This window comes from Eleutherodactylus coqui, chromosome 1 (assembly GCF_035609145.1).
Source record: "Eleutherodactylus coqui strain aEleCoq1 chromosome 1, aEleCoq1.hap1, whole genome shotgun sequence".
NCBI lineage: Eukaryota > Metazoa > Chordata > Amphibia > Anura > Eleutherodactylidae > Eleutherodactylus > Eleutherodactylus coqui.
The window spans coordinates 186,536,746-186,560,745 of record NC_089837.1 but is presented as its reverse complement, the minus strand read 5'-3'; the positions used below and the strand labels follow the sequence as shown (position 1 = coordinate 186,560,745).

The 24,000-nt window shown below is 40.2% G+C and overlaps 1 protein-coding gene across 6 annotated transcripts in view; it reads right to left on the bottom strand.

The window, feature by feature from the left end:
- Positions 1-24,000, bottom strand: part of MYO6 (myosin VI) — a 262,780-nt gene that overhangs the window by 123,944 nt on the left and 114,836 nt on the right. For all 6 annotated transcript variants that reach the window (XM_066604748.1, XM_066604765.1, XM_066604773.1 and 3 more), the window contains exons 12-13: positions 23,691-23,835; positions 3,403-3,560 (exon numbers count right to left, since the gene is read on the bottom strand). In XM_066604748.1, coding sequence (XP_066460845.1) covers positions 3,403-3,560; positions 23,691-23,835 — 303 coding nt within the window. The remainder of the gene's footprint in view (positions 1-3,402; positions 3,561-23,690; positions 23,836-24,000) is intronic.

The window sequence follows — 24,000 nt, the reverse complement described above, 5'->3', positions numbered from 1 at the left end:
TACTAGGGGAGATGCACTGAAGAGATGAGTCACAAAGCAGTTCGGTATACTCAAGGGATGCCACTGGAAGAACACTGGCTGAGGAATCAAAAGCTCACCTGATGAAAACCATTTCTTAAGGGAGGCTACTCGGAGAATTTCCTGGACTTTGTGAGAGTCTACTTGTAAAAACTAACTAAACAATACTACTGTATAAAATATACACTCTATGATAAGATGCAACATGTAGAGGTGCTCACAAATCTTTAATAAACTGAGTTTTCTAGGACAGTTATTTTGCTTGAATAGCTTTCAATATCTGATCTGTAGAGTTTATCAATTTCGCAGTCAGAAAAAACCCCATTAAATAGCTTACACGGAATGTATAGTAGTGTAGATAGTGCACATGACTAAACATCTGAACGGTTACAGCTGAGATCCACAGGTCTAATAAGAAGATACTAAGGCCTCATATCCACGGGCAAAATAGGATTTTAAATCCGCAGCGGATCACCCGCATGCGGATCCGCACCCCATAGGGATGCATTGACCACCCGCGGGTAGATAAATACCCGCGGATGGTCAATAAAAGTGAATTAAAAAAAAATGGAGCATGAAAAAAAAAAAAAAACATGACATGCTCAATTTTCGTGCGGGTCTCCCGCGGGGACGACTCCCGCAGGCTTCTATTGAAGCCTATGGAAGCCGTCCGGATCCGAGGGAGACCTAAAATAAGAATAACTTACCCGCAGCGGACCGGGCAGGTTTTCTCTTCTTCACAGCCAAATCTTCTTGCTTCGGCCCGGTGGATGTGCCCAGCGCATGCGCGCGGCACACTGCCGGCGTGCCAAGTACATCCGCCGGCCGAGGAAAAAAGATCCGGCCGTGAAGAAGAGGAGACCTGCCCGGTCCGCTGCGGGTAAGTTATTCTTATTTATTCTTCTTTTCAGCGCTCATGTCCGTGGAGCAGGAGGGACCCGCTACGGATTCTCCATGGAGAATCCGTAGCGGGCCTGATTTTCCCCGTGGACATGAGGCCTAAGTGACCAACCCAGTTATGCTAGCAGATAACGGCTAAAGCTGGCTTTACACATTATATACGAGATGTCAACCAAACAATCTATTTCGGCAGCTCAATCCTTATTCCTGGCAGCACTCATCTGCTGGGAGGACAGTCTGCCAACAACTAATCCACTTACTCCCTATTAAAATAAGCAAGCCTGCTTGGCCTTGGGTGCATGTCACAGCAACCAGTTAGCTCCTTAGTGACCAAACCTGTTTGCGCCTTAATGACCAAGCCAATTTTTGGAAACCTGACGTGTCACTTTAACATAGAAAAAACTCTTTAAAGATTTTGGACTTCCAAGTAATTTTGACATTGTTCCTTTTCGCCACTTATTGTACTTTATTTTGGCAGTAAAGCTAGACCAACAAAATTTGTGTCTATTTATTAAAAATGCCAAAATCCGGAACATTTTGAAAAAATTGTCATTTTTAACATTTTCAATATTGTCATTTTTTTATTGCATTATGTCAAATATGTGCACACATTTTTGATGAGATATATATTACCATCTTTTCTTTTTATTCTGGAAGCACATTTGAAAAACTTTAGGTGTTTTTTAGCAATTTAGGAGACATACAAATTTAACATTAGTTATTAAAATTTTGAGGAACCTTGTTTTACTACACCACGCTAAGATTGCAAAGGCTCTTGGGTGTCAGAATGATAGATACCCCCACAAATGACCACATTTTAAAAACTACACCCCCCTTCCTTAATACATTCACTGAAGGGTGACATAAGTATTTGGATCTTAGTTTATTTTCAGGAGTTAATGCAATTTAAAGGAGGAAAAAATTAAAGTTCATATATTTGCAAGTATGTCATTTTAAAGACAGTTACTTTTCTATAGAAGTGTACATGAAAATAAGGATTTGCATCTCAAAATGGATACCCATTGTGGCCCTAATATTATGTCTGTAGGCATATTGGGGCCCAAAACAAAAGGAGCAGCCGTTGCCTTACAGAACAGAAAATTTGCTTGAAGGTGGTTTAGGCCACATTGCCCACTTGTAGAGCCCATGAGCTGCCAAAACTGTGGAGAACCCCCACAAATGACCCCACAGTTTTTGAAAGAATCTAAGCAAAGCAGACAGAAAAAAATTATGATTTTCTTTTTTTTTGGCAATTGTTTCATTTTAAAAACTGGGATTTGTTTTGTACAGCACACGCATGAATGAAGACTTTCACCCCAAAATGGATGTCCCTGTTTCTTCTGTGTTCAGAAACATGCCCATTGTGGCCCTAAACATACTGGACACATGGCTGGGCCTGCAATGGAGGGAACACCCTTTGGCTTTCAGGGCTCAACTAAATAAATTCCAGGCCCCATTGCATACTTGTAGAGTCATCAAACTGCCAAAGCAATAAAGAACCCCTCCCAAGAGACGCCATTTTGAAATTTAGACCCCTTAGCACATATATATATATAGGTGTGTACTGAGCATTCTGACCCCACATTTTTTTGCAAAAATTATTTTAAAGCAGGTGAAAAATAAATACACTTAATTTTTTTCACAAATATGTAACTTTTAGGACAGCTTTCTTCGTTTCAGGCAGGAAAAACTGTGGAGAAGCACCTCAAATTTTAATAGCACTGGTTCTTCTGTGTTCAGCAATATCACCATTGTATCCCCAATCTGCTTGCAGGATTTATCACTAGGCCTATAATGTAGACAACACCCATTGGCTTTCAAGCCACAACTAAATAAATTCCAGGTTCCATTACACACTTGTGCAGGAAAAAATAAATAAATTGACTCCCTAAAGAATAATTAAAGCTTATTGTCTCACAGGCCCCTGCATCTGCAGCATAGAGAGATTTGTATAGTGGGTTATAGTAATTGCCATTATTTATTAAATAACAGTCATCATGTGACCGGGGACAGCTTCAAACTCCAATAGCAAGGAGCTATCACAGTGCCCCCAAACCGCAGATTTATTCTACAGGGCTAATGTGTTTTCACGTCCCTTCAGAAAAAAACCCAGACACTCAGGACATGAAAACATGAATGGGTGGTTACTAAGGGGTTAATTGCTGGGCAAGCGTTCTGCTGAAAGCCATCTAAGGAATGTTACTAGCATTAATTTCTATTCAAATATACATCCAAAGATCTGGCTTCGATGGATCCAAACAAAAGCATTAGGTCTTTTTTTTACTGGGTAGTATAATGTAGCAAATGCTACCCTACCATCCAGAAGAAAAACCTTTACATATGGATGCAAACTGATGTCAATCCATTAAAAAAAATCCCATTAAAATCAAGTGGGAAGTTACTGGAAACATTAACACTCAGTCTACACTTTATCATAATTTTAGAAAAACAGACATAACAATAAGAAAAAACATGACCACTTACCAAAGCCAGCAATGTCCAAAACACCAATAAAGTAAGAGGAACTTTCAAATGGGAAGCACTGGTTTGCTCTATTAACCACATGATCAAAGAGGCGGCTGTACACTGCCTTTGCCAATGCATCTCGAGCATTGTTGGCCTGCTCCACTTTCAGTGGCACCCTGAAAAAAAAAATCATCACTTTGAATTTCCAGAGGATGGCACTAAGAAAAGAGGATGGCTGATGGCCCAATACTTCTTAAAGATTCTCTGAGATAAAATTGGAGAAAAAGGGAATCATTACCTTTATGAGAAAATACTGGACAGTTAGTGATGGCTCATGAACAGTTTTCATAAATGAAATGGCTTTCCAAAGTAAATAGAGGGGAAACTCTAAGGGTGTAATATGTCACTTACGGCTTCTACTTGTCACGACGGGATGAGAAATTACTTCTAACCATTGCAGTGACATTTTGAAATAAGAAGCGGTGGTGGACCACAGTGACCAATGGTACCAAACTTGGAAGGCAAGTACCGTATACAAGAAACTTTCAGAAAATGTTGGAAATTAATGTATTCTTATAAGAACTTGTTAATAAAAGGATGGAAGAAAACTCTGCTGACTGAGTCAATGAGATGAAGAGAACCTGACGTTCCAGAGACATTTTTTGTTAATACAGTATAATATTCATGTTAAACCCTGCAACTCTGCTTGTTGGCTGCTGCGTATGAACACAGGCTCACCTGGAAGCTACTGAATTACAGTGAGGAGAAAAGTATAATAAACCACAAGCATTCAGGGACAAAGAGAAAATTAAACAACTAACTTCCATGCACACACTGAGGCCAATGAAAGCCCCAAGAGGAGATTCTTAGCATCCACTTTAACTTTTTCTTTCTCCCTATTAATAAAAAAAAAGCTGATGTAGAACACCAAATAGAATATTAATTCTTGCATGTTACTATAAGAATGTTGTAACTGATTGTAGCAAAAATGTTTCCAAATCTTCTTTTTTTTTGCTATGTGTATATATAGAGATGAAACATCCATGGCTTTCGCAATAAGCTGTACTTATGGAGTAGAAATGACAAGTCTCACAGCTACATAACGAGATGTGTTTTATTAAAATGTCCTCGATGATTATTAAACTGTCACATTATGAACTATTTATACCACTGCAATCTAATAAATCTGCAGCCGCTGCACACTGTTAATCTACTAATCTTCAAAGATCTATTTCTTTTAGTATATTTAATAAATATGTTAAGCAGGTTTAAAATACAAAATACTACTTCCATATAAATAGATATGTTCGAGACATCGAATCCAGACACATCATGAAAATACCTACAAATACAAGATGCAGAGAAATGTATCTACGTCTAATCCTAAAGCACCAATTATTTCATGGTGAACAAACCCACAAAACCACTTGAGTTTTGTTAGGTTACAATTCCATAATCCAAGACTTAAACAAAAAACACAATTTGACAAATCTCTCAGGAGGCATTTCAGCTGTGACTTCCTGTATTTAGAGAATGCGGACACTGGGCATGGAAAAGGAGGCAGAATTGAGCGTGTTAATGGGAAAAGATTCAGTATAACTTGTATTTTATTTATTTAAACCTTTGCCAATTCTGATCTGAACAGTCCAGTGGGTGGAGCTATCAGTGATTGGCCACTACCCTATATGTACAGTCATACAATAGCTGTCAATCACTGCTAGGCCCTCCCATTGGACTGTTCAGATCAGAATAGGCAAAGCTTTAAATAAATAAAATACAAGTTATATATAAAAAGTTGCTCAACACCTCTGCACTTATTTACTGGCAAGAGAAATAGTGAGATCAGAAAGATTAAAACCCAACCTGTCAGATCCTTGTTGCCCCAGACCACAGACATGAGGGGTTTGTATGCCAGGGGCCACAAACATTAATTACATCGATGGCAGTAGAACTTTACATTGGACAGAAACACATGTATAAAGTCTCAGATGAACTTATTCATGATGCTGAAAAACATTCTACCTGAACATATATATTTTTAGACAGGGAGATTATAAACATTTTCAACCTTTTATAGAAACCAAAGCATTATTGATATAGCCAAAATACTTATGATTTTTTAGTATATATTTTAAAGGGGTTATCTGGTTACCATACAACATTGCCCCTATATTACCAACTATTTTAAAATAACAAAAAGATCAGTACTTACCCCTCCTTAGCTCTGGCATCCTCTTGGTATATATGTAGTGGAAATTATATCACAGGAAGTCATCTGACGACTGCAGCCAATCAGAGGCTGTAGCATCATCACCCCTGTTTTCCTGGCACCATGATGCCAGGAATTCAGAATAGTGAGGCTGATGCCTCTGGTTGGCTGTGGCGCTCAAGTGACATCATCTTCCACAACAAACACCAGGAAGGCAGCAAGGCTACTCTTTGTTATTTTAACACAGTTAGTGGTCTAGGGGCAATGTTGTCAAATAAGCTGTTAAGAAAATTGTAGATCAATGTATCAGTTAATTGTTCTTTTATTGGATTATAGACTAGAAAGATATAGCATGATGCTAGTATAAGTAGTGAAGGGGTTAAATGAAACCTTTCTATAGCCCTGCATGGTAGTGGAGCGGCAGACTGAAGATAAGAGTCTCCCAGACCCCCCCCCCCCCTTGCATTTCTTTTCACTGAATTCACAATGGTTTCATTGTATGTTATAGTTACACCTTAAAAGGTGTAATTTATGTTAATCATGTTAGTAGAACCCTATCATGTATTATTATTAATCTTGGAGGTATATACTTTTCCTGTGATGTCATTTATGGTATATAAACCACATACACCTTAGAATAAATTAGAAATAATCTGATACCGCAATAAGGCTGGTGTGATTTGTATTTCTCCTGGATCCCAGATTTCTACACGAAATCTCCGAGTGTCTTCTCTTTGATAAACACATAAATTCTCCCCCTACATAAGCTGAAAACCCATTTAGGCTGCCTGTCCACAGGCAATGGTCTGCGGGCGATCACGCTCTGTAAAGCTTTCCATAGTGTTGCAATGGAAAAAAGCGCAGCACCGGCATCCACGAGCGGAGAATCATAGCAATTCTCCGCTCGCGGGATTAAAATAGTGGCATGCTACGATTGCCACAATTGTCCGTGGTGAACCTATTTGTAAAGATAACATCACGAAAAGCTCCAGTAACAAAAACTTTCATCCAAACTCTATGCTACTACACATATTGTGTTTCAACCTGTTTAACGGTTTTTGCTCTAACGCTGAAAGTGTATTTATTTTATAGTAACCCTGTATATAACAAGTAAAATCTATCATATAAACATATCAAAATCTAGTTTCACAGTGTGGGCAGCATAGATCTTGCTGGTGCCCACCTTCACACGCTACACTTCTAAAATGTGTGCTTCATTTTAAATTGGATCTCCCTACAAGCTGGCACCTAGAAAAACACCCAACTGTTCTACCAATAACATTTGACTGTGGCCAACCGATTCCTAAAGTTCTGCTGAATTATTGAACTTACTAAATCTGCCTCTTTGTCATTTGTTTTTGTCACATGAAAATGGAATGAAATGTTTTCCCTGGCAATTATTATTATTTGGATGCTCATTAAGGCAGTGATTGATTTGTTTACTTTCTTTCAGCTCACTTCATGTATTTCTCTTTAATAATACATTTGTTCCAGGGTTCTATAGATAAATCTTTATGCTACATTGTAAATAGCAGCATATAGGATTTAAGCCCCAAAAGAGATGATGAATCAATGTACCTTTTCTGACGAGATTCTACTTTAAAAAGTAACCCCAACCCCTTTACAGTGTGATGCCCTTTAATCTTTTTATGACCAAGGGGCAATGATGCTCCTGAGCCCAGATCACATTTTGTAGTTCTGTTAAGCTATCCCCACTTTCAAAAAAATTCTAACTTTATTTTTCCAGCGACCCAGCTTGAAATGAGGGCTTGTTTTTTTGTGGGACCAGTTGGATTTTTCAATGCTAACATTTAGGCCCAATGTCCATGGGCGGATTGGATTCCACATGTGAGAACCTGCAGCAGAATCCGACTCTGCCCGCAGCTGGGGACACTACGTTGCCTGTCCAGGTCTTTTGCGTACTGTCAGGGTCTTCTATTCCCTTCTATGCCGGACGGTGTGCATGCATAGTACTTTTTTTTTTTTTTTTAACTCCTGCTTTCTTGTGGAATCCACAGCCCATCCACAATTCAACTGGAAGCCTTCAATGGAAGCCGTCCGTGTGGAATCTGCACTGAAACGGAGCATACTCCGATTTGTTTTCTGGACCAAGAAAGGCCCCCAAATCAAAGCCGCATGCCTTATTTCATTTGCGGACCCCCATGTTTCCCTATAAGCAGCTTGATTTGCGGATCTTCCATGCGGGTGTCCAAAAAATAAAATAGAAAGAAATGTTTTTAAAAGGTATTTTGTCGCCATCTTTTGATGCAGCTGTGTGAGGGCTAGTTTTTTTTTTACGATGTGACCTGTAGCTTTTACTGGTATCATCTCGGGGTACATACAACTTTTTATGACATTTTTAAGAGATGAGGTAGCCAAAGAAAGAAAGAAAATGCAATTCTGGCTTTGCTTTTTTTTTTTTCTAACGATGTTCACCAAGTGGAACTAATAAGAAGGTATTTTAATAAATCGGACTGTTACGAATGCAGCAATAGCAATTTTTTCTTTTTTTATGCAATGACTGGGAAAAGTTTTTTTTTTTAAACTTTATTTTTTTATTTTTTGCAATTTAAAATATATAATCTATATCTTTATTTTACTTATTTTTACTTTTTTCTTAGTCTACATAGGAGAGTTAAACTTACAATCTTCTAAAATCGCTTATACAGTATAATGCCATGCTATGGTATTCCATTATACTGTATCTTAACAAGCATTTTATTAGGACGTGCCACAGGCAAATAGGCAAACAATCATGGCAGCCCTGGGGACCTTCAGATGGCCCTCAGTTGTCATTACACCCAGATAGCACCCCATAATCTTATTAAATATCCAGATTGAACCTTTAAATGCTGTTGTCAGAATGCAGAGCTATCTCTGATTATGACTGATACACCTGCTTTATATGGAGCAGGCTCAGCTTTCAAGCTCACTCATTAGATCATATACTGCTGCCGTCTATATACATCCTAAGGCCTTAGTCAGACGGGCGTTTTTTCGCGCGATTTGCGCATGCGATTCGCGCATATATAGAACCAATGGTTCGCTATGGTATCGGTCACATGTCCGCTTTTTATGCGGATATGCGATAAATTATAGGACACGACGATTCGCAGATCGCGCCTATCTGCGTTCGGCGTTTTATGTGCGCACCAAAATAATTTTTTTCGCCGGTCAGTCCAAGTTTCATGCGCATTTTGATGCGCACAGCGATTTTTCTCCGGTCAGACGGGCGTTTTGCTGCGACGATTAACGCGGCTAGGTGCAGATTTTTCCCGCGATTTTTCGCCCCCGGTCACGCGATTTGCGCATGCGCATCTGACATGCCATCCGCAAATCGCGCGAAAAAACGCCCGTCTGACTAAGGCCTAACTGCATAGACCTGAAAGCAAATCTGTATAGCTGCATGGGCCCTTCTTCCTCTTCTGATAAGCCTCAAGCACCTTTTGAAAAGCACTGATGGTAATGTAAAATTGAAAAAAAGTCACATTTTGGTGCAAAGATGGCTTGCACCAAAATTTGTGACTTTTATCAAGTCTTTGATAAATTCACCCCTAAGTGTTAATCACTTATTTATGTAGGGCAAGTACTTAGAAATGGCCATATACTGTAGACCGATTTATTTATAATATCTTATGTTATAATCGATTAATTGGGAAATTTAAAGTGTACCTGCCATTTTATCACACACTGAAATAAATACATGGGCTTGTAAATCTTTGGGGCACATACCGTTATTTTCCTGAATAGTGCCCCAGAGCTGCTGAACTACTATAATACATCTACTCATTTTCAGTGGGCGATAACCCTGCCTGAGAGATCTGCCAGTACTAAATGTGCTGCCACATCCTTTCCCTTACATGCCTCCTGCATTCGACCAATGCCATACCCTGATCTGGGATCCGGCCTCTCTTGACTGATTCTTGTGATAAGTGCCATATTGGCACATGCATAACGGAGCTGTCTGGCAGACACAGCATAGTAGTTTTATAGAAGGACAGGGCTTTATCAGGACTGATGGCTACTTACTGTACAGAGCTGAAACAGGAGGGACGAGAAGTGATACACTAGATCATAAGTCATAGAGTGTAGCATCTGAGGGAAGCAGGATGAACAGGCTGTATACATTATGCTAGCTAAGGCTACCCCCCCCCAACACACTTCCTGTAATCAGTCTGTTACTAGAGACAGGCATCACTAGACAACAGGCAATGGACAGCGTATTAGAAAGAACAGAGACCTCTAGTAGTTAGCACTATGGAGCAATTTTGAAAGCAGAAAACATTACTTTCAGTAAATAAGCTGTAATTTTTCCTAATTGTCACATTGACTACCATGTTAACATACGTTTTTGAAACAACGACTACATACAATGGTCATTGCAGTTTCAACAAATTTACATAAATTAATAGTACAAGCAAATATAATAAATTTTGTAATATATTTTATCAGAGAAAAAGTCTCCTTTCTCCACTTAACAGGCTTATTCTCTCCCCCCCCCCCCCCCTCCCTACACACACATGCCCTGCTAAACTATACTCTCACTCTCAAATACCACTAAAACCTGTTTTGGTCTCCCAAGTTGGACTGTGAGATCACTGAGGAATTACATTACATGCTGCCTATAGAACTCTATGGAGAGAGGAACTGAATTTGAGAGAAACAGAGACACAGATGTGATGATACAGCTAGCACTGCATTTTCCCCAAAATACTTTATTCTCATCAAGGCTTTTCGGTACTTCTTTATAAAATTAACCTATAAGCTGCTGCTGCTCTTGAGTGAGAGATTTAAGGGAACAGAATCTGCTGTTTTCGCCATGTGCACTGTATGGGAGACATAACAGCAGCCTCTACCAATAACTCAGATACAAGAGAAAACTAGAGGGGAAACCTGCTAAAAACTGATGATACCGGCCATATAATGGCCAGAAACAATGTTATCCCTCATCTACACGACAGCTTATTCTTAAAAGTCATCTGAAATGACAGGTATGCCTTAATAACTTTTTTTCTTTCAAGTCTAAAATGAACCCATTAACCCTTGTGTGTTCTACTTTAGGCTCTCTAGCAAACAAGCTGAAAAATAAGAGTATGATTTAGTGCTAGTGGCCTTCTAAATCCCATAATCCTCTTAGAAAGCTAATTACCACAAGTGAAGGCCTACACGGCATACAAAAGGTAAGCTAAGGTCCTATCTTTCAACGCACCTGTTTAGTTCAGGGACTAATCTGTTACTACTTCATAGATCAATGTTAATCGATACATGGACAATTCATTCACTTGCTAGTTACCACATTTATAAAGAACTTTCCCAGGAGAAATGGAAAAGACTCATATGATAGTCATCTATTCTGGACATACTGCATACAGGTTAGTGACGTTCGATGGAAGTGTGCAGAACACACATTCATATAGTTCTATAAAATGGCACGGAGCAATACAATACATTACAAGGTACGAGTCACACAGCAAGCAATCAGAGTTCGAACCACTAGTGAAATGTCACTAACTGCCAAATATCACTCGGATAGGCATTGTCAATCTAGTCTAAATTAAAGGAGAGAAGAAGTTTATGAATGAGCCACAGTGCAAACAACTTGATATCCGGATCTTAGTGGACTTAGCGCTGAAAGTTAAAGGTGTGAAGCCTGAGCCAACTGTGCAGTGCTGATCACATGACAACTTGGCAAACTTTTAGCTTTCACTTCAATTTTGCAAGAGAAACACCGGAACACCTTTACCAACACAGGTGTACTGCCTAGCAGCATGTAATTAGTAAAGCATGTACCAGTGCACAATTATTTTGGAATATGGCACAGGTACTGAAATATTTCATTGTACCTGATAATTCCTAAGAACCATTCCAGCCGTAACACACACTGTCCAATAATAAAAACATAAGAACCCTATTGAAAAGGTCGATATAATGGGGCGCTGCAGCACCCTTGGGGGGTTTATATTATGAGGGGCTGCAGCACCTGTAGTGGTCTATCATGAGGCGCGGCAGCATCTGATGAGTGTGTATGGGACCTTTCACACATGCAGAATTCTTCCGTACTGCATGCCATGGTAAATTCCGTCCCAAAATCCGTACAGAGTTTGCTGCTGAATGAAAGTGGCTTAGTTCCCTGCCCTGGCCTGCTCTCGGGTAGGCAACACATACCGGGCCCTGAGTTTGGAGTCAGGTGACCCTAATATGACTACTATTGTCCTTAGAAATCGAAGGGCACACAACCCTCACAGGGGGCCCCATGGTGGTTACCTACGACCCCTCCACGACATACAATATCTTGCATTGCCCATCATTTATAAATGTATCCAAGACTGTAATGTTGACTGGAGAATTAATAAACATATTTTGAAAGAAAGTGGCTTAGTTCTGCCGACATTTCCAGATCAAAATTCGCAATGAGATGTTTTGGTGCAGAATTCTTGGCAGTGGATTAAGGGACGAAATGCGGAATAATTCCGCCCGTGTAAAAACTCTCTAATGAGGAGTTGATAATATGCACTGCAGCTGCTGAAGAACCACTTTTTGTTACAAATAAAAAAGGCAAAATGCTACATGTGAATCAGTTAATAAGGTTCCTGAAAAAGCAGCTTATGAGAGATAGCGGTTATGAAACTCCACTCCTCTCCATATAATCGCCATGTTCTGACGTGATGTTTATACAAGTACAACTATACCAGTGAAAAACTGACATAAGGTAAAATGATGCAATGTTAGCAGCACTTCCTAATACACACTGTGCAGGATTTTGTTTGTTTAAGATCAGAACAAGCATCATCTATTCTTCTTTTCTTCCAGGATACAATCAATTTCTCTAGTATCTGCCATCATTCATAATGATGGAGAAAGAAAGAAGAAAGTGTTGGTGTATTCGTTTAGGTAATACTTATCAATCAGAAATGCTTAATTGCATATGCGATGCATCGGAGAAGAACACAGTGAGAAACACTCAAGTGATGTTTCTAAGCTCTTCTAAAACAGGTTTATTATTATTGCACAGTTTATATAGAGGAATGCAAAGCAGTGCTAATAATCATCCAACTATCATAAGTAACATAAGGCCTAGTGCCCACGGCTGTGACGGGCTCCGCAAGCGGAATTTCGCAGCAGAGTCCGTAACGGCGCCTCCTCAGAGACCCCATACTTACCTCTGGATCCGCTGCCAGATGTCCCGCATGACGCGCCGGCAGTGTCATGTGACGCGCCGGCAGTGTCATGTGACGCGCCGGCAGTGTCATGTGACGCGCCGGCAGTGTCATGTGACGCGCCGGCAGTGTCATGTGACGCGCCGGCAGTGTCATGTGACGCGCCGGCAGCGTCATGTGACACACCCGCAGCGTCATATGACGCATCCGGCTGTGGGCGGGGAAGCGTTTTCACACGTGACGGACGGCTAGCGTGACGGACGGCTTCTACTGACTGCAATGGAAGCCGTCCGTGCATACGCCTGCGGCAATTACAACATGCCGCGGGTGATTGCGGGCACTTTCACAGGGCAGAATTCCACGGTGGAATTCCGCACCGTGAGCATTGCGCTATTAGGTTCAATAGAACCTAATAGCGGTGGAGCAACACCGCGGATTTCTGCCGCGTGATATGCAGCGGTAATCTACCCGTGGGAATTAAACCTTAGTGTAGTAATTTTTCTCCAGCATTTTCTAGCAAATCACAAACAAGGTATTTCATGACATTTGAATACATGAGTTAATTTTACACCCGCTCGACAAACCGGTTCTAACAAGTCTGTTCTGCTTTTGACCACTTTTAGGAGTCTGTTAAGTGAGACATATTAACCTTGGGAGATAATGACCAGAGGTGAAGTGACTTATTAACCCTGGGGAATAATGTCCAGAGGCCAAGTGAATTTTATTAACGCAGGGGAATAATGTGCAGAAACAATTACTAGGCTACGCTTATACAGGAGAAACACAAACTGATTTAGAGCGGCAATAAGCTCAATTTAATTTGACTATATTATCCCAGCTGAGCAGAAATAGATCCCATTTTATGACACACATAGCTCTTATCTTCGTACGCCGGGCTCTTGGATACTGTAGACTTTCAAACAAATGCGGTCACGTGATGGAGACAGATTTCCTTACACTTTGCAGCATGTTATTAGTATTTAGCTTGTCCGTGCTAATTATGAAGCCAATTTATGAGCAGAGTACAGGATAGAAAAGCTCATCCACAGAGCTAATATTTGCCAAGGCAGCTGCTTAGCTGCTTAACTGGCTGAATACATAAACAATATAGAAATGAATCAGAAATGTAACAAGCACATGATGTGTATATAGTCTCCAGCATCCCCGGAGTGCAGATACCAGGAACTCCCTGCAAACTTTGGGCTACATTATGTTACACTTATTGATGGTGTCGCTACCTGCATGACATTGAGATGCCGTATTATGTAAAAGGACAGGCAGTGAATCAACATAAACCTTGGGGATTAGCCATGCTGATCTGTGATTATCAGGAGACACTGTCAAGGTACACTACCCTTTCTATACTTATAAGGTTGCTGTCACTTCTGCGTGTCACATGATAAATTACCAGAATCTCAGATAGCTTTAAATGCTACTGTTATTGTGCGAAGGGCGATTTTGCGCTGGCTTTCATATAGTCATTTTTCACCAAAACTCTTTATAGCCTTAGGTATAACTATTGGACTACATTGCTGCATTTACTTCACTCCGGCAACTGCCGGACTTTTCATGTAGTTAGAATGACAGATTACGCATGTGATGAGAACTTAGAGCGCCTTGTGTGGCTTTCCTTTACTGCTTATTGGAGTACAAGCGGTTTTAACCTGTCTGTGGCAACTTGTCACAGAAAGTCGTCTTACTGTAAGCTATTAAAAAGTTATTCGTTTATCTTCACACAATAAAACCTATGGTAAAGTAATTGGGTCCAGGTTAAACAAACTGTGGTACAATGAATTATCATGGCACGTTTAAAGTCCCAGTAAAACTTGGCTGCATCCATATAATAAATGTATTATATTATACTATCATCAAAGGAAAGCACTTGACTAAATACTGTGCTGAACCCTGTGGTGTCTATAGCTAGGGGCTGTTCACATCTTTTTTTAACCCCTAATGACACGGCACTCCCCCTCCTTTTTTGCGGTACGTCCTGTAGTTTGCATTGGTACCATTTTTGAATACATATAAGTTTTTGATCGCGTTTTATAGCATTTTTTCTAGGAGACAGGGTGACCAAAAAAATGCATCTCTGGCATCCTTTTTTTCCCCCCCTGGACGACGTTCACCGTGCGGGGTAAATAATGCATAATTTTGATAGATCGGACATTTATGGATGCAGCGATACTAAATATGTATTTGGGTTTGATTATTTTATTATAAATATGGCAAAAGGGTTTTTTTTTTTACTATTACTTTTTTTTTCTTAATATTTAGAAACACTTTATTGTTCTGATTTTTCATGGGCATGGCTTGATGGACAGTCTGCTGGAACAGCCCTGAGGCCTTTCAGAAAGCTCCCGGCTGCCATGACACCTGCACAGCTCCAAGTGATCTCATCGCGGGGAATGTGTGGGGTAGAGGGCTGTATGGGACCCCCAAACGTCGTTCGGGGGATTTAAATGCCGTGGTCAGAATTGAAGGGTTTATAGTGCTGATCAGCCGTGCAGCTGATTGCAGCTATTGCTGCTGAGTTTCAGCTGTAATAAAAAGCTGACACCTGCGCTGTATGAAGAGAGGTCGCCCCGCAATCTCTCTTCATACATACCCCCATGCCACTGGACGTAACTGTATATCCTATAGCGGGAACGTTTTTTTTCCATGATAAACCTTCATGCAAATAAAACATATACAGACGTGTACAATTTTAAGCATACTGTACTTTTTAAGCGTATACTTTAAATATATAGCCGTAGTTTTCCATACACTTATGTTTTAAAGAACAATATACGTTTTCTACTGTAAAGCCTCTTTCATATAATTATCTAGTTTAACACTCTTCTTTTTTAAACTTTAAAGAGCAAAAAATTTCTAAGTTAAAAGTATGGAAACGTAAAGCTTTATGTTTTCATGCGTCTCCTTTTGACTATAAAGTAAAAAAAAAAAAATAAATCACAGAAAGCGGCCATATACTTACCAATGTCCTAATACAAAAGGGCAGGTAGAAGCACCACCTCCCTCAACATGCAGACAGCCAAACTGCTATATAGGAGGAGCGTAGCACATGTGTAAGGTAGTGATGAACAACCACTCACACACCTTCCTTATACTGAGGGGGTGTTTATGTAGTGCTATACTTGCACATAGATAAAGCATATACAGGGTGTCAAGCCACATAGTATGTGTAGTGCACCATGCAGGCTTTCAACCTATTAGTAAAGCCATATTTCATTTCAGCAGGCTGCCTTGCACCCCAAAAGTTGAACCACACTGGAACCCTAGGCTTCCCCAGTGTTCAAAGCTGCACTGCATGTCACTGTTAGATACTAATAAATGCGAGGTATTGGTTAATATTTTTGCAAAAATACACAAGCTCGCAAGCCTTTGACAAGGGTCCTTGTTTCCTTGTGAGTCCCTACACTAACATCAATCAGGAAAGTCTGGTATGCTAAACTATTCTATTTCACAGAAAAGGTTATAAATCAAATGTAGTCAAAAATATGTACTTTTGAACTAGGTTTGACCACTTGCAGTCTACGGGCACATTGAGAAATACATTTAAGTATTTTTTTGTATTTAAACATATACACCCCACACATTGGTAAGTTGTGATGTGAACAGACCCTAATGGAGAAATAATAAAATAAATTAAAAATGTGTGTGTGCATATAGGTGTGTACTGATTTAATATATTAGTATATGAGGAGGATATGTTTAATATCTTACTACATGAAAAGGAGGCCGTCTGTGTAATATATATGTATATGAGAAGGTCGTCGTCTGTGTAAGATATCATCTGAGGAGCAGGAGGTCTGTGTAATACTAGCGTAATTAAAATTCAAAAACTGCCCTGTAATTTTTGTTGCCAATAGCAACTAATCACGGTTCAGCTTTCACTTATTATACTGTAGAGGTAAAAGGAAAGTTGTGCTGTGATTGGTTGCTATGGGCAACATAGATTTCCTTTTGGACAGCTTTCATAAGAGTGGGTGCTGGACTCATTTTTGTGTGGTACATAGAGGCTCAGTGGGGGTGGGAAGCTGTGAGGTAATTGGAGCAGAGGAGGAGGTCGTCTGTGTAAGATATTATCTGAGGAGCAGGAGGTCTGTGTAATATATTAGTATTTGAGGAGGAGGAGGTCATCTGTGTAATAGATTAGTGTATGATGATGAGGAGGTTGTATGTGTTAGATAAGACTGTGAAATAAAAACCATCTGCTCAAGTGCAATTCCGGCATTCTTCCCCTCACCCCAGGGGTACTGGGGCTGTCTTATCCCTCCCCAAAATTTGTCCCCATGGGTGAGTTATATATGTATCACGTTTGGTTGATATTGCTTCAGGTGTTCATGAGTTATGGTGGCACATATACACATACATCCTATTTTATATATATAGATACACACACACACAACAGTGCTGTACTGTGAGATCAATGCACATGGCTTTGGCGCTCCCATCTCCCAGTTTTACCTCCTGTGCAGCTCTCTGGTTCGTAGTTTCCCCAGGACCTCACCTATTAATTGACAGCCTGAATGTGCACACTCCTGCTGCCCTTGTGCAAGCTGCAGGCATAGCAGTGTTGCCATAAAAAGCTCCCTGCTCATCCAACGATGCCATTAGTTGGCTTGCTTCTTCCCTCATTCTCCCTTGCTCAGTCCTCCCTGCTGCTCCTTTACCCATCCTTCACCTGCTGTATTTCGGCTGCTCAACTCACATTCTGCCAAGCTTCAGAGGGAGCAGGATTTATAGTCTGGACTGTTACCTCTGTAATTTACATAGAGATAGACACTTGATAGACTTAGGGCAGCTTCACACGGCCAAGAAAATCGTGCGCCATTTGTGTGTTTTGAGACGCACAAATATGAACCCCATTCTTTTGAATAAGGTCATACACATGAGCGATGTTTTCCCACATGGCACCGTGATGTGATGCTATGTGGGAAACACATCGGAGCACGTTCTATCTTCCCCTGAAGTGATGTGAGGCAGTTTTCACATGAAACGCCTCACATTCCACAGGGCTTACATATGGCGGGGAGCGAGATATGGGGGCGAGATTCACAGCCCCATATCATGCTCGCCAGTGTGAAGTTAGCCTAACTGCCCTGATAGTGTCTGTAAACCAACACAAAATATGTAAGAAACTAAATAGCCAAAACAAACAAGTAACTGAGGAGAATTCTGGTGGGAAAAAAGAAAAAACTAATATTGTCCATGTAGTCTGCAGCATTTTACACCAATCCTGTAACATACTCCTTCACACCTTAAGGGCCAGGCTGTTTTATTTAAGGACCAGACACTTTAGGGATTTTACCCATGTGGTAGTTTTACTGTCCTATTTTTTTCCTTTAGCTATCAAAATTATTTTTGCTGCGTTTTTTCCCCCGTGTTATATAGGGCTATTTTTTAAATATCTTTCTCTATCAGTTTTTTAGTTTTATTAAGGTTAAAAAGCTAAAAAAATTATTAATAAATAATTAAATTTTTTTTTGTATATTTATGCTAAAATAATGATTTCGGACATTTTGATATATAGTACGTATGGTTTTGGATTACAGGGCGCATATAGTGACTGTTTTGGTTGGCGTCTACTTTGGGTTATGTTCTTTCTTATGTAGATATTGTTGTTTTATTCTGTAATTTTTTCTTATTTATGTAATTATTCTTTTCACTATCTATGTCCCCTATGGCGTCATAGAAGACCTCTGGGGGACATTCGCATGTTTGGGTTTTTTTATTTGACATTTTTCGCACTGTAGCTGGAGCATCCATAGGAGTCCCAGTTACAGGAGAAAACATCCCCTGTAGTGACAATAGTCACTGGCAGAGCTGATCAGGGTCTACTACGACCCTGTAGCTCTGCTGTAGCAGGGTATCCCAGCGGTTACATGACCATCAGCTAGCGGAGTGGAAGTTATACTTCCACTTTCAATTGTTAGTACATCGCGCCCATTGAGTGATGCGTACTAAATAAAGAAGGATGTGTACTAAAATAAAGAGTTAAAACCCACTTCTCCCTCCTCCTCTGGGTTATCAGCTGTGACTAACAGCTGACAACCCGTCCAGCTTGATTGCAGAAGCAGGTAGCTTTGATCCCTGCCGTAATTTTTCATTCAGCTGGGTTTAAGCCTGGGACCAAGGGCCGTAAATTTACAGTGTTTGGTCCTTAATGGGTTAAGCCATTAAAAACCACTGAACTTCTTTTCTTGCACTTTCTTTTAAGTACAGCCATTTGGAAGTAAATTAGTAGGAAACATGATGTAAGGATGAGACAGGATTATTTGACACTTGTGTTCTTCACGACTCTTCTAAGACTTTTGGCATTTTAAATGCTTTAACCTGAAGAGCAGAACAGTATCTCTTTAGGCCTGCTAACACAAACTTCAGTAGGTTTGCATTCGCAATGCATAGTATAAAAGTGCAGTGATTAAAGAGAATGGGTAAATCCGGTTCATATCTGCTCTTCAGATTATAACATAGAAACCGCCTTGGAAGGAGGGAGAAGAACATAAGTTTCATGCGGTTCAGCCTCATCTCTACACTTCAAACTATCCACAATACAATCTGTGAAGCAGCGGATGAAGCTATGCAAAACTGCTGATGAAAAGCTTTGAAATCCTATGAATTTATTTAGATTTGCAATTCATAGTATCAATATTCTCTGGGTAGCAAAGATGAGGGAAACCAGAAGGGAAGAGCAGAACTACTAATTAACTTCCAACTTGAACAACTATTTGTCCCCAAAGGCAGAAAAGGGAAACCCACTGAAAAGCAAGTTAATTAGTTACACAGCAAGTTCAAATCCAAAATTACATATGCATTTGTGTGTATTCATGTTTTCCAAAGGAAGACTTGCCTGCTAGCAAATTATTATTTCAATCAACCCAGGACAACAGCTCTGTGTTCGCAAGTAAGAAATGTAAAGGACATTCTTTCAGTCAAATTGGGGGCTTTCCAGAAAGTGGACTACCGCAGAACTCCAAAACCTCACAAGGAGCGGCCACATGAATGTTATACAATTTATTACTTTTTATTAATTTTATGCAATTTCACAAATAACAAAATGGTAAGCAAAGATTGGACACGCTCCAAGTCCTTACGTCGTCTCGTTAATTTCTAAAAGCATCCTTGACTTCAAGGAAAACTCTTCAACGGATACCGGATTTAACAGTGTAGGACTATGACTAGTACAAGCTATACACAGATTACTTTGACCACAAACAAGTGGTTTGATTAAGCCGGCTTCACATGACCGGATCTCTACTGCGGAATCAGCATCCACATAAAGGATCCGCAGAAATAGCATGAATTGAAAGGTATGTTAAATCGCTTTTTCCTTCTCACTCGCAAAAAAGGAATTGCATATTCTGCGAGCCGAGGGGAAAAAAAAAAATCGCAGAATGCTCTGTTATGCCTCAGACGGCCTCCATTGAAGTCAAGGGAAGCTGCCTAACCTGCAGCCCACCTGCAATGTCATCGGCTAGCGACGGCATGGGAAATACAAACATTTTTAAAAAATCTGTACTGCACATGACCAACGGCGAGCGTCCGCGGTCATCCACAGTATAGAAAAAACAGGTACGCGGGGTCACTAGCTGGGGTCAGAGACGGATCCTGCTGCGGGTTCCCGCATGCAGAATCCGGCTCTGCCCTGTGCAGCCGGCCTTAGGAGAGGTGTATATATAGAGCCCAGAAACCTGTTAACTGTAGATATTAAACCTTACTACTTCCATGATTTGATGCACAAGTTGTTTCCAATATAGTATGTTGAGTTATGAGAAGTTGAGCCAACAACAAACTACCACTCAGGGCTGCAGACTAATAAAATTACTTAGGAGTCCTTGGTGTCTAAAGTGAAAAATTTAGGAACTAAATGACATTTTTAAAAAGGCTAAAAAAGAACATTGGATAATGCTTTCGATCTTTCTAAAACACAGGAAAGGAACAAAAACCTTGTGAAACAGAGTCCATGGCAGACGTGACGTAAGGAAGAGCTAAGTGTTTGTCAAGGTTAGGAAGAAGTGTTAAAGCTATCACAAATGGTGTGCCACCATAGAAAAGAATCCAGCACTCACATAAATGGGAAATATACTTCTCAATACGCCAGTCAGAAATCACAGACCATCTCATGTGACGGTTTTATCCTAGACCTCTCTCAAACATCTGTCAGTAAAGTAACATAACATAGTAACAGTGTGTGAGGCTATTAACCCCCAATGTGGATCCAGAGGAAGGCAAAAAATCGTGAAGTAGAAGCCAAGTTCCCTCATTTTAGAGGGGAACAAAATTCCTTACTGTCTCCAAATGTGGCAATCAGAATAATCCCTAGAATACCAACCCTTCTGAAGTCATCAGTAACTAGAACATGTAATATTATTACATTCAAGAAAGGTGTCTAAGCTCCTCTTGAACTCTTATCGAATTTGTCATCACCACGTCCTCATTCAGAGAGTTCCCTAGTCTCTCGCTCTTACAATAAAGGTGTAGAAACCTTCTTTGCTCTAGACGTTTCCTGGTTACAGTCATGTAAAATAACAGTATTCAATACGATGAAAACTACTATAATGTTCTAAACGATTACATTTAGCACATAAGTATAGGATTTTAACCCACACAGAATACCAAGGTATTAAGAGAAAATTTTCCACTAAATGGAAAATTGTATTGCAGTAACAATGCAATATTGGCTACAAGAATACATGTAGACTACACTAAGATCACGGCAACAGCCGCATAAGAGGGTATGAACTGCAGTAAATAATAGAGCACTGTGAACGCAGATGTTGTCTCTTCTAGATATTCCCTGTTCTAACAAGTCTCTCTACTCCTGACCAGGTCCTGAGGACAGCACAGCCTCTATTAAAGAGGACGTCCCCTCTACTGACATGTCCGTTTTAGCATCAACTCGTATTCGTCAAGAAGCAAAAACTCTGGGGTATCTTTTCTTAGAACCTTGTGTTACACCATTCTTCTGTTATTCCGTCGACAACTTGGTGGTACCACTCCTCTTCCGGAAGGAGCATGTTCCCCGCACAGTCTTACACTGTTCAATCAATGCTGATTTATCAAGCTGTGTAAGCACACCCCTCTGTGAGAAGGGAAATTGTAACACAAAGTTGTCAATTTATACATAAACTTCCACAAACAGAAGAATGGCACAAAGTAAAGTTCCAAGTAAAGATGATCCAGAATTGTCATCTTATAAGGAATGTAAGTATTTACTAAAATAGACAAATCTGATCACACGATCCTGGGGACAAACTAACTGCCATCCCAATTGGACCTATGTACTAGGCTTTGAGAGATTTGGTCAGTGGAATACTTAACAGCATCGCTCAACAATACCTCGTATCGGTTTCAGGCCATATGGGATCCTTCGGACAGATTAAATATCCTAGCCTGTGCATAAAGCCCTTGTGGTCATCCACCTTCACAAAAATGATCCAGGCTGACAGCCGCTCCTGCTCTTCCCTCCCTAGTGCTTCCTTCTGCGTCTACTCTCCCTCCCTGCTTGCTTGTCGAGACCTCTTTTTGTCCCATTGCAGGCAGCGCTGTGGTTCAGTACTTGGTAATTGGTCCTATTTAGTTGCACAATACTTCCTCGGGTCTGTTATGATCCACTAGTTTGCTTCAGGTCAGAGGGAGTTGCAGGCTAGATATGCATTACTAATTCTCTGCATAGGGAGGTTTAGATTCCCTAAGACACTTCTTTTCTACCGACCTATTTTCAATGCCAAGTTTCATTTTCTGTGTATGTTGATATTAAAGTTGTCCATCTCTACTGCAAACCTGCTGCTTGTTGGATATAGAAAACGACTAAGTTTCCCTTATCTCATTTTTGATTGCTAAATTCAATATTCAAAATGACAATTTAAAAATATAGATAAATAAATAGACAAGTTGAAAAAGCAAACAAATCCCCTTCAATATGTGAAAGCATAGGATATGCATTGCAGAGACAGTAAGGAGAAGGCCATGAATGGATCCCAGTGCAGTCACAGATCCATCAAAAATGAAAAACCACGATACTAGTGTCTACACAGCCCCACTACATTATTGTAATCCGCCGTTCAGCAGGATATTTTATGACTGATGAGCACGGAGTCATTTAAATGCATCTGACTAGTCAGTTCCAAATCTTATTTTAATGAAAACTGGAAAAAACATCCTTAAAAATCATGTCCCTTCAAACAAAGACAGACATACGCATACATGAAAATGTGTAGACATACAGTATATTTGAATGATTATGCACAAGAGTGTTTCCCAAACTTCAATGATCCTCCAACGGGTTATGATTTGATATCCTATAGAGAGAATCCCTGTGGCGCTGTCTGAGGCACTGACAATAATTGCATCACCTGTGTAACAATAAGGAGGTCCTAAAAACCTGATCTGTCTGGGGGTCGTGAGGGCTGGAGTTTGAAAAACACTAATTAAAAGGGAAGGAAAAAAATATATATTGCAGAAAAAAAGCAAGAATTAGAAAACTGCACATTTTATAGAAGTGAGGCGGTAAACCTTTAAAATCATCTGTAGTAATCTTATTATTTTCTAGAAGCATAGGTCAATAGAAAAGAGCATAGTCCAGTGCTATCCTGATGAGAGTGTCAATGGTGGCTGACATTCTCATGTACCACTAAATGAGAGAAGATCAAGACTATCTAAGACCATACTGTGTGAGATTACTAGGGCTTGTGTGCTGAAGACATACTATATAGCACAGCTTGGTGCAGGTAAGGCTAGCTCATCATTTATATCAGATTTAATAATGCCAGTCTCACTTCTCCCATTTCGTCAGCTGTTACAAAGCAAAGTGATAAGAAAAGAAGGGTTTCAAGGAGCAGAGCATTTTTATCCAGGAGGAAGATGTCGTTGTGGAGAAATATTGCCAGCCGCTTAATTGTTTGCATTGAAAAGAAATGGAAAGACAACAATCTTACTTGATAACCGTGCCTTTGGTGCCCCCTGCTGTTGTAAGCATGACCCGCGTGGTTAGACTGACGCGCAGATCATCTTCATCCAGACCGAGCAGTGCAGAGCAGTATTCTAATGATTTGCTGGATTTGTTCTTTAGCGTACAGCCACCTGGTGTTCAGTACAAATTCAAACACAAATTCAATACAAAGTCAAGAGAAATGTCAACAAAATACAAGTCTGTAGACAGCGACATGATTGGTTAACAGACGCTCCTGGCATCTAGTACACAGGCATTTGGCCAAAAGATCCGTTGCAAAGAGGCTCCTTTTTTAA